This window comes from Triplophysa rosa, linkage group LG13 (assembly GCF_024868665.1).
Source record: "Triplophysa rosa linkage group LG13, Trosa_1v2, whole genome shotgun sequence".
Lineage (NCBI taxonomy): Eukaryota > Metazoa > Chordata > Actinopteri > Cypriniformes > Nemacheilidae > Triplophysa > Triplophysa rosa.
The window spans coordinates 12,818,967-12,830,255 of NC_079902.1; the positions used below are offsets into that span (position 1 = coordinate 12,818,967).

At 37.0% G+C, this 11,289-nt stretch overlaps 1 protein-coding gene across 1 annotated transcript; it reads right to left on the bottom strand.

Moving 5' to 3' along the window:
* Positions 1 to 1,788: 1,788 nt before the first annotated feature.
* On the bottom strand, positions 1,789 to 10,462 carry xpnpep2 (X-prolyl aminopeptidase (aminopeptidase P) 2, membrane-bound). The gene is made up of 22 exons (XM_057349107.1): positions 10,391 to 10,462; positions 9,565 to 9,721; positions 8,998 to 9,065; positions 8,418 to 8,528; positions 8,256 to 8,319; positions 8,025 to 8,129; positions 7,745 to 7,831; positions 7,038 to 7,181; positions 6,626 to 6,727; positions 6,453 to 6,534; positions 5,561 to 5,762; positions 5,148 to 5,237; positions 4,595 to 4,704; positions 4,260 to 4,337; positions 4,092 to 4,163; positions 3,918 to 3,978; positions 3,758 to 3,827; positions 3,455 to 3,559; positions 3,287 to 3,346; positions 2,705 to 2,781; positions 2,492 to 2,581; positions 1,789 to 2,287 (listed from the first exon to the last, which is right to left on the bottom strand). The coding sequence occupies exons 1-22, from the start codon at positions 10,460 to 10,462 to the stop codon at positions 2,090 to 2,092; spliced, it is 2,205 nt and encodes a 734-aa protein (XP_057205090.1). The 3' UTR covers positions 1,789 to 2,089.
* Between the last annotated feature and the right edge of the window lie 827 nt (positions 10,463 to 11,289).

Sequence of the window (11,289 nt, forward strand, 5' to 3'; positions counted from 1 at the left end):
CTGTCATCTGCGGAGTGCTTGAGGAAGTCACATGACCAGACAGGAACTTGTTTTAAGAGGTGGCTTTTGTTGAAATGGTTTACATCAGATAAAAAACAGACCTATAGTTTGAGTATATGTTCATTGTAGTCTTAACAACATATTGCCTTGGTTTACAACGGACAAAACATAAATTGTGCCTCTGTATTTATTTATTTTTTTGAACAAAGCTCAATACTTTACGTTTTTTTATTCTTAATATTATTAGTATGATGAGTTAGACTGGATAGTGAAATGTATAAGAAACTACTCTTCAGCCCAAACATTAAATGTGAATTTAAAAGGTTGGAGATTAGAAAAATGATCTACATGCTGTGACCCACACCACAGATATTCATAGCATAGCTGAATGAAATGTCAATGTCTCAAATCAAAGATCTTTGGTCTGTAAGAAACTATAGAGGACGTTCCTGTATGTGACCTATAGAGTCATTTTTGTTTGTTTGTTTTTAAAACAGATGATGGCATAAGCCCTGACTTTTGCTTCATTCTGTCCAGAAATGAGCCTGTGTCATCATTGTGAACAACATTGTGAAACAGTGCACATGAAGTACATGAGCTCATTCTTTTTAACACCTCCTATTTCTGCAGTTCCTCATTACACTTGGACCACGCCAACCATGAGTCTTAACAATAAAATGACTACAATGCTACATTTATCATTTTTAGTTTACAGAAGATAAGGGACACTATAAAGGCTCTGTTATCCTTACTTTTTCCTCTTATCAAGCTCAAAGTTGCTTTGAACAGAACAACTGGCAAACAAAAGTGTGCAGATAGAGAGAGTGAGCGGACGTCTCTGAAACCACACTCACACCTTATTGTGGTTCTGACGGAACTGTTGCTAAGCAACAGCACCTCTGCAGGCATGAGACGTTCACATGCGGCAGTCTACTGATCACTTCACTTCAGGCCTGTGACAATTAAAGGGGATTTTTTTCTCAGAAACAACTGTTCTGATGTGATATCTGCACTGCAGGTACATTACCTAAAAATCTTCTGAAACACACTCTCAAAGTAACCCTTTTAAAGTAAATGCAGTTAATTCTAAAAACATATGCTTTCTTCTTTTAGATGATTGTTCAAAAGTAACACTTTGCTATGAGATTAATGGACAATAGGATTTATGTCTAATAAATCACTGCTGACAATATCCCAAGTGTGCATGTATTGTTTAGTAACTACAGACAGATATGGTTCTCTATAAAAATATATGATTGTAAACCAGATGTTGTTAAGTATGTGAATGCTGCCAAATACAAATCAACAAAATCAAGTATCAAGATGAGGCCAAGAAACAGATGTTATACTAGGAGTTGTATACTAAGTGTACACTGTTAAAAAATATCTGCAAAAAATGTAAATTTTCAGCTGGGGCTGCAGAAAAATACTGTAATATAATAGTTATTTCCCTATGTAAAATACATGTTTTTCTTGTAAATTTGCAGCCTTTTCTGTAATTTGATGCATAATATTAAAACAATTCTGTAAAATTATTTTTTTACATTATACAGTACGTGAAAAATCTGTAAAAATAACAGTAAAATTCTGTAAAAATTATAGGGGCATCTAAATAAAATTGACCTACTTTCAAGTAATGTAGTTACATCCGTAATCACAGTATAAGCAGAAAAAAAACACAAAAATCGAATTAACAGGAATACTGCAGTTTTGAAGTTGTCTTTTAATAAATTATATTTTGAAGTTGTATTTCAATAAATTATAAATATCATTTGTTTATATTGGTCGAACTTTTGATTAACCTCTACAGTACAGTATATCATAAAATACATTTTTATACAATATAAACAAAAGTTTAAGTTTAGGTCAAAATTATGATTGTAAATAACATGTCAACATTGACCTTCTAATGAGGTCTGAATCCATAGGTTGAAATGACTTGTTGATAAAACAAGAAATGTGGAGGAGAAAATACAATATCTATGAGAAACAGCATAAACAAGTATTTAGCATTGGAGCTTCTCTGTTTGTACCTGAAAGTGAGTTGATCCTGCACACAGGAACAGAGCAGGACTGAGCATTGTGTATGTTAAAGCAGATGATGAAGTAAGGCAGGGAACAGCGCTGTAACTAACAGTGTAAATGAGGAGACAGCTGAAGCTCCAGCTATAAGGAAAGGTGCTGTGTGCTTCATCATCCAGTCATACTCGACCTTCAGTCCTTGTCTTTCCAGTTCAGGACCCACCACATGCCGGATGGTCTCATAGTATGTGTTTAGCCAATGGAGCTACAACACAACAGAATGAAAACTTTTTTTGCATTAAATGAGTTTGTTCAATGTTAAGTGTGTCAACTGTGGGGACTTTCAAAAGAAACAATAGGCTTCCATAAAGCACGCAGACTTACAGATTGTCCCAATATTTGCTCTCTAATTCTGCCACAAAGTTTGCACATTTATCTAATTTGTGATGAATGTTATGCAATTTTGTACCTGCTCAGGGCTCAGAAGAGTTGTGTTTATTAGGTTTCTGTCATAAGGAACCAGCGAGACTGTTTCAAATGTCAGGTAATTATTTCCATGCTAAACGGTCAACGCAGGAAAAATAAAGAAGGCAGTTAAAAACAAAAGCAAACTTCTGCGGTTTTGCACATATTAATAATAACATAAACTTGGCTTCACTTAATGTCATATAGCCTACTTCACCTTTGTTGTTACTGGAACAGTGAGAACAATGTCCTCTATTCTTATTCCAAAGTCATTCTCCTTATAATAACCAGGTTCTAGAGGAAAAGTTCTTTGTTTTAGACTCACTTGAAGGGACAGTTCACTCAAAAGTTTAAATTCTGTCATCATTTACTCACCCTCGAGTTCTGTGTACATTTCTTTGTTCTGACGAACACAGAGAAAGATATTTGGAAGAATGATTTTAACCAAATAGTTCTTGGCCACCATAGTAGGAAAAATGACAATGGTAGTCAAAAGTGCCCCAGAACAGTTTGCTTTCCTACATTCTTTAAAATATCTTCTTTTGTGTTCAACAGAACAAAGAAATTTACAAAGAATTTTTGACTACTATGGTCGTCAATGGTGACCAAGAACTGTTTGGTAACAGACATTCTTCCAATTATCTTTCTCTATGTTCATCAGAAGAAAGAAATTGATACAGATTTGGAACAACGTGAGGGCGAGTAAATGAAGACAGAATTTTCATTTTTGGGTGAACTGTTACTTTAATGACTGAAATGTATGATTACAGTGGCAACTACAACGAACTTGAATTGTTACCTATTGATGTAAACATGCCCTCTTGAAAGGGAATATTATTGGTCTGAAAACCCACAGGCCCTATCAGTACAATCAATAAACAAATATACAGTACAATGGTCAAACTAGATCAGCTCTATAGCATTAGTAATGACATTACAGATACATATGTTTGAGTATGAGTCTTACATTCATGAACGCCAAAGTAGTTTCCCACACCATGACCTGTCCCATGACCATAATTCAAACCAATTTCCCACAGCGCCCTGCGTCCCAGCATCTCCATGTTCACACCTATGGTGCCAATAATAAAAAACACTCTAACTTTGGAAGAAAATTGAGAATAAAATATTACATGACTAAAGAGATGCCATTGTATAGAAAGGTCATGGGGCCCCCTTGTGGAAAAACAATGGCATTGTTGTGAGTTTATGTGTGTTTGTAAGAGTGTTCTTGAAGAAAGATTGTGACTAAAGAAGAACATATCCTCACCTCTTGTTCCTGGAGGAAAGATGGTCCTTGAAATGTCAATATTTCCCATGAGCACCCTTGTGTAGGCCTCCTTTACAAACAAAGACAAAGCGGAAAAGAGAGTTTTATTTTCAGGTGTCTAAATTCAAGCATGCTATATCTCCCTCCTGCTGTTTAGTACCTTTTGAAAATTAGTGGGTACACCCCAGTGCACGGTACGTGTGATATCTGTAGTGCCATCACTGTGAGACAAAATTACATTTCCGCTCAAATCCGACATGCACTTTTTGTTTTAGTTATATCTTTATTTTTGCACAAAGAACTACACAAATGTTTTAGTGATATTGAAACTCACAGATACTGTCCTCCAGAATCAACAAGATACATCTCATCCACTGTCAGCTTTCGTGCAGTTTCCTTGGTCGGACTACAGTAAATTGGTATAGTTATCAAACATGAACAAGGACTGAAAGTGCATAAGCAATTTGTTTGGTGAACAAGTAAGGTGCCAAGTATGCAATACCTGTAGTGGGCAAGAGCAGCATTTGGACCGCTTGCAGAAATGGTCTCAAAACTTGGTCCCCTGCCATTCTTCTGCTTGCTGCCAGGACACAGAAAGTGTGTGTGCGTGTCAACATAAAATACTGTGTGTGTGTCTATTACTGCACACAACGATTTACACAAGCAGGACATGTTCATGAACTAACATCCTTTGTTGATACAGTACAGAAACATACCCACTTTATCGAAATTACATTAAACCTACAATACAAGCTTAGACAACTAATGCTGAAGCAACAGAAAGCACGTGTTTTTGTATTTAAGGGAAAATCAGGGTTAAGGTCGGCTTTCCCGTACCTGCGACACTCATCGACAAAATGTGCTGCTGTAATCTCAGTCTCTGTTCCTTCTGGAACTTTCTTCTCAAGCCACACGAGGAGCTGGATAACTGCGACTGCATCCCTCACCTGTGGGAACCAGAAAAGATGTTCACCCATCAAACTTGACCACTGACTTGAGACCAGACAGATGCCAGACGGGGGTTTGAAACAGGTGCAGTCAACTGTGGTCGGGCTCATAAAACACTAAAACAAAGATATCTGCGACGGCATGTTATCAATGTACAGTAAATAAAACAATTCTATTTCTGAGAAGTTTGAGAATGGAAAGCTGAAAACAAGCCATATCACTAGAACATCGTCAATAAGATCCTGTTTGTTTGACAAAGGTTTTAAGATAAGGGGAAATACAGTACACTTGTCTGCATACAGCAAATGGAATGGATGGAGTCTGTCTGATCTCCAGACATGGCTTTATGGTGTGATAAAGAGCCCCTCAATATAGAAATTATGATAATAGAACATTCATAAATGGCATCTAGCAGGTTTATGACTTGTGCTTGTCCTCTTACATGAGCCTCTTTGAGAATACGCTGCTCTGTTGAGTCCTTCACCGCTTTCGTGGTCAGCACAGGAGAGTAGGTGCTGGTCAGGAGTTTCTCCTTAAGAAGATAAGAGAAGTGGATCAAATATTGACCAAACCTCACCTACATTATACCGTGGGCTTCTTTACCAAACAAATCAATTCTCAATTTTTATATCAAAACGATTATTCGAATACAACAATTAAAACCATTCAATGATAATATCAGCAGCAAATATGAGGGTATTTCACACAGCCTGTCCAGGATGGTATCTGCTTTCTCTACTTAGTTTCTCTAAAGTGGACGATGACGTTTGATCACTTAACGCAATGCTATTGGTTATTATTAGACGGCTATGGGCCAGGCACGTGCGTCCGATGAAACAGTATATATAATCTTACCTCAGGAGTGATGAGCTCATACAGGGCCTGGTTGGTATACTCTGTGCCCACCCATACCCTCAAGCCCGGTCTGAGTAGATAGTTGGCCAGGTATGTACGCACATGGCTGTACTCGATCAGCTGCACACAGTACGCTAGGTAACATGATGAGTTCAGGTAGACCTTCAACTCTTCTGTGATGCGTTCAGTGTGTACAAATAGCCTAGAAACAGAGGGAAGTTAGTTACCGTGGCTGTATACAGCAGACTTTAGGGTCATTTACCACATGTTGCAGTGGTAAAAGTTATGTTTTTTTGACCATAACTTCTGTTTCCATTTGTTATAGCAGTTTAAAAGATACAGGTTTGATTGCCAGGAAACTCATCCAAAAGTCACATACTTCCAAAGGCGAAAATCAGTATGAGTCATGAATAGTTTGTCCGAAACCTCAAAAAACAGCAGGTGAGAAATCCCTGGATGTCCTTTTTAGATTCAAATTATGTTATTACAACGTACCAATGCCTATGTACAGGTAGTTGTCAATACGTCATAAGTAAAAGAGCATACGGGTAACATGACAATAAAACATGGCGGATGCAGCAATGTATTCATACTTCTCCCAATTATACTATATGGAATGTACTGTTATAATGGTCAATAGGTAGGTACTCAAATTCAGTACGTACTGTCACACTATGCGATTTCGGACGCAGCTATACTGACAAAATGAATAGCTTGAATGAACTGCAAATTGCATTGGATTAATGTAAAATGTTATCCAAACATTGCATGAAATATTACATGTATTACATTATGATGCAAAGATCAATTTTAGTTGTTATGTGGTTGAAGGATTGCAAGAATTTTCAGACAAAAAAGAGCCCCTAAAAACAAAAGAAATGTAAGCACTTGCCATATCTCATCCATTGACAGCAGAGTGTAGGAGTAGAAGAATGGATTATAAGGGACATCGTTGCCTCGCAGATTAAACAGCCCTGAAGCAAAAACACAAGATCAAATGTTTTGACCGACCAAACTAAACCTCAGTTAACGTCAGGAAATAGTTTTGTGCTGCGGGGTTCGTACATGCAGTCTCGTCCAGTGCAGACAGCAGCACAGCGGTGGGCTTGTATGGATCGGTGCTTATTTGGGCACGTATCTCCTCAACCTTCATCGGCCAGGTTCTCTCTGGACAAACACACACGCACACTCGTGATCCTATAACTGCAATACTTTAGTAATGCTCCATTAACTTCCTCTAAAACAAGAGTTACATCACATCTTAATGCCTATACTGTAGGTTATATCTGGTCTCTAAAGATCAAGTAATAGTTTTATGGCTCTGTTTGTCATCATCTGTCCTGCTTACTGGCACTTATTAGTTATATATGGTCTTTAAAGATTAAACAAGAATTTTATTGCTCTGTTTGTCATCATCTTATGGTCTCTGTCCAACTTATCACATCAGTTAAGTAATGCTGATAAGACACACTCATACCAATAACACTGTCAGGTAAGCGAGTGGGCTTGTCAGCAGGCAGTGGAGGTCGATCCGTCCAGATTTTATCAACCAGGTTATCAGGGAAGGACTGCAGGATCCGGTCTGCTGGAGCCAGGTTGCTGTTGTAGCTGTTAAATGTGTCTGGAAAGACAAAGAAAATACACACATTTTAGGAAATAAACCCACACAAGTTCTAAAAAGACTTGGATCAGTGTTATTATAGTTTAGTTTTTAGTTGTACTGTATTTTTTAAGATAAGATAAGATAAGATAATAAGATGGTATTTTTATGTTTAGTGTGTAATGTTCATTTTAGTTTACTTTTAGCAATTTCGTTTTGTACTTTGGTCATTTTATTATTTCTTTGTTTATTTTTATGTTGCTATACAATATTATTGTTTTTATTTTAGTTTTATTTTAGTTTATATTTTAATTGTTTTCAGTTATTAATTATCAATTTAATAAAATTTTAGTTTATTCCTGAGGGAACATTTCTCGTTTTTGTTTAGCTTAAGTTTTAAAAATAACATTTAGGCCAATATTTAATTTGATTTTAATAAACAGAAATATTTCAATAATTTTAGACAACTGTAATAACCTTGATTTGGATTTTGGAAAAAGTATTTACCATTAAAGCAAAATGACACACGTGACGTTTTAAACTAATAGGAAAGAGAGAGTTTTTTATTGGATGTGTTTGCTCACCGACAGAGAAGAGAAATGGGTCAAAGCCCACCAGATCTCCTTCAGCAATCTCCTTAATCAACCAGTTGGTTATACTGCGAATGGAAACTATGATCCAGAGTTAAACCAGCAAAGTGTTAAACAGTTATTGTGAATGCCAGTTTAGCATAAAACAATAAATTATTCTCTACAGTGAGCAACAAAATTTTAATATCCTATAGGAATGCCTCAAGGTCTTTGTACTCCTGCATGTTTAACTTGATTTGTTTTCCTGGTATATTTATTTATTTGATGTCCTCACCGTCTCGCTCAAGCTCCCAGTTACAGTCCATTTGTCTCTCTGCTTGTATCCAGTAGCGGCTGTCAGTCCACAAAACTGCCTTGTTTTGAGTAACAACTGCTGTGCCTTTTATGAGAGATACAGACCATCATAACTTATAACTCAAGAGCCATTTCTCATGGAGCAAATATGCGACCGATATAATGTGACTGAAATGCAGTAATATTATAATTGGCTGGCTGTGAAACACACCTGCGGAGCCAGTGAAACCAGAAATCCATGCCAACCTTGCATCTCTAGGGGCGATATACTCACTCTGCCAATAAAACCAGTAAATCAGTACCAGTAAGTTAATTAAAAGATTGACAAAGAAGAGAAGTGAGGATGTTAGATCAATAAAATAACTGGTTTTACCAGATGAGCATCTGTCGCTGGGATGATGTACGCGGAGATATTCAAGGGTTTCATAGCTGCTCTAAGATGATGAAGTCTGAGAGTTGTGTTTACAGCTGTTGGTGGCAGATACTGCAACAACACAAATCAAACATTTCAACTGTCCAATATTATTGCTTCCTTCCACGTTTTTAAGTACAATCACATTGACTATACGAGTCACATCAACTTAATATTTTACTATTTTTAACTAAGTTAGGCAATTTCAATAAAAAAAGAAGTTTTTTTTAGTTATACAAAACTACTAGAATACAAAGCATAATAATATAATAACAATAATGGGTGATGAAAAATGTTTTCTCTGCCACAGAATAAGAAACGTTCCCAGCAAACTCTCACTTCACTGAGATAAGATCTGCTGTGCATGGCCCATAAACTGAGCCTCTTATCAAAAGAGAGAATCTCCTCGCTGAGAGGTCAGAATAGGCCTGTGCGCTGAAGCCAGCGTTATTAGTTTCTAGCAGTGGGTGGCTGGCTCAGTTGTGTGGAGGAAAACATAACCAGAAGCAAAAAGAAAGTGATAGCGTGTAAAACACAGTACCGGAGGAATTGCAGAACAGTTCCTCTCGCTGCCTGGTCCTTCTTCAGCCCACACTGCATGAATACTCACTGTGTTGATACACAACAAGAAACACATAAAGTAGAAATGTTTAAAACTTACTGGCAGCACATTTGGAGATCAAAGGTGAACATTCTTGGCTAAACGTCTGCCTTTATAAACTAAGATGACAGAGTCACGAGTTAGTGATTGAAACATACACTTACAAAACAACCATAAAATCCAAGACACTATGTGAACAACAGCACAAACATATTGAATATCATTACACTTTCAATGAAATAACCTTTAATACAGTCTGTTAAATTAAACAGTAAACAAATTAAGCATTAAATGAGTAAATGAACAGAAAAAAACTCCAAATGTGCCTCTTGCCACCAAATTCATCTTCAGCCTAATGGCATGCAAATATTATTTAATAAACCAACACACGGCGCAACAACAGATGGTGAATTTGAATGTTGCCTTAATGAAAACTTCAGTCATACAGCACAAGGTTATCTCATTCGCTTGCATCGAGATGAGTTCAGAAAACATGACTTTTTTTACCTTCAAGAACCACAAGACACACAGCCAGTATCCAGCCTGAGGAACTCATTTTAGACCATCTGCTCCAAGCAAATCCACACACAGAGTGTGACAGCGGGGCACGGGTGTCTCTGTCTTGTAAGTATGTGTGTGTGCGTGCGTGTGTGTGTGTGTGTATCTGAAATGACATGCATTATCATGACTCAGATTCTGATCAGAATCATATGCAATAGCCGACGGCGAGGAACTTTGGCTGCGCCTCTAATCTTTACTCCCGTAATAAAAACATGCTGTCGCTATCTGTGCCCTGGTACAGCACACATAGCCAGGCATAGCGAAGCAGGTCACATAGTAAATTATAGCCTCTGTCTCCTGTTACTTTATGTCAACTGACATGTTCCCAAACTACTGTATACTTCCCTTTTCTGCCAACTTACCCTGAGCAAACACAATTACTCGGTTTTTCAATACCTGACTGGACTCTCCAATGAGTCGAGGAGGAAATTTTGCAAGTAAAAACAATGTTTATGAAATCCCACTGTACCATGTACCACTCCACTGGAGATCTCAAAACTCATTTGCACTTGGGTAGAATTTCGTCAATACGTTGCATCAAACCACATTGCATCAGGTTTGATGTCATCATCTGCGTTCCACAGAAGAAGCTTTTCAAGTTAAGAATGACATGAGGTTTTAAGAAATTATGACAGTTATCTCGACAAAAAAAAAACTGATTTCAAGAAACTCTCTTGTGCGTAATAAACAATGCACAGCTTATATAATATAAATGAAAAGGTGCACCGTGCTGGATGATTATGAGACTGATTGTCTAGACGCTGATAATTACAGTGGCACAGTCAGATCCATTCAGAGAACAGCTGAGATGCAGGTCTGGATGCTCCTCTGCCACCAGTCTCATTACTGCATAGCAACAGTGTCATGTGCAGACTAGAAGGAGAATTCATCACTGCTGAGATATTGTAGTATAATAATCAAATTACTAATTCTATTCATCTACAGTCAAGCTTTTGGAAACATCATACACGTAAATTTTAAAGCTACAGTTAAACAAAAATGTTAAATATTGTCCTCATTACGTACTACTGTATATTTTCTTCTAACCCCATGGTGTTTTTTCAGAGCAACATAAAAGCATCATTGTGCATGTTTTGTAATACAACAAGAGTAGTCCATAATGTGCTATTCAATGCCACACACTTTCTGTAAGGAACTTATTTATAAGTAATAAATCCACATGTTACAAGTAATATTCTGCCCCAACGTGCATTCAACCCACATTCAGCCCCTAACAGAAAAATGTTTGTTGTGTTTGGTTAATGTATTTGCAAGAACAAATTCTGCTTTGGCATCAGTAATGTTGATGTGCCATTTTAAAATCTAGACACGGTTGAAGAACTTCACACGGATGAAGATTATTAATGAAAAATGACCTCAATTTCAGTCTGTTCATCTCACAATTATATAGTATGGCTTCATATGACGTGCAATAGTTCATTGAATAGACAACATTTAAGAGGCATATATTTTTTCTGTCCTTTAAGAACTGAAAGGGATGATTCATCCAGAAATGAAAATGTTGTAATAATTTATTTACACTGTTAAAAATATATTTTCAGAAATGTTTCAGTGGTTTAGTGTCCACATACAATGGAAGTCAATGGGGGCTAGTGTTGTTACCAACATTCTTCAAAATATTCTTCTTTTGTTTTGCAGAAGAAAGTCAGA

Excerpts from the sequence above, each read along its gene's own strand:
- xpnpep2 (XM_057349107.1), bottom strand. The coding sequence starts at position 10,462 with ATGAGACTGGTGGCAGAGGAGCATCCAGACCTGCATCTCAGCTGTTCT. Across the intron at positions 5,763-6,452 it reads CTGTCAATGGATGAGATATG|GCTATTTGTACACACTGAAC; the intron begins GCAAGTGCTTAC and ends CTCTGTTTCTAG. Across the intron at positions 3,560-3,757 it reads CTTTCCTCCAGGAACAAGAG|GTGTGAACATGGAGATGCTG; the intron begins GTGAGGATATGT and ends TTGGCACCATAG.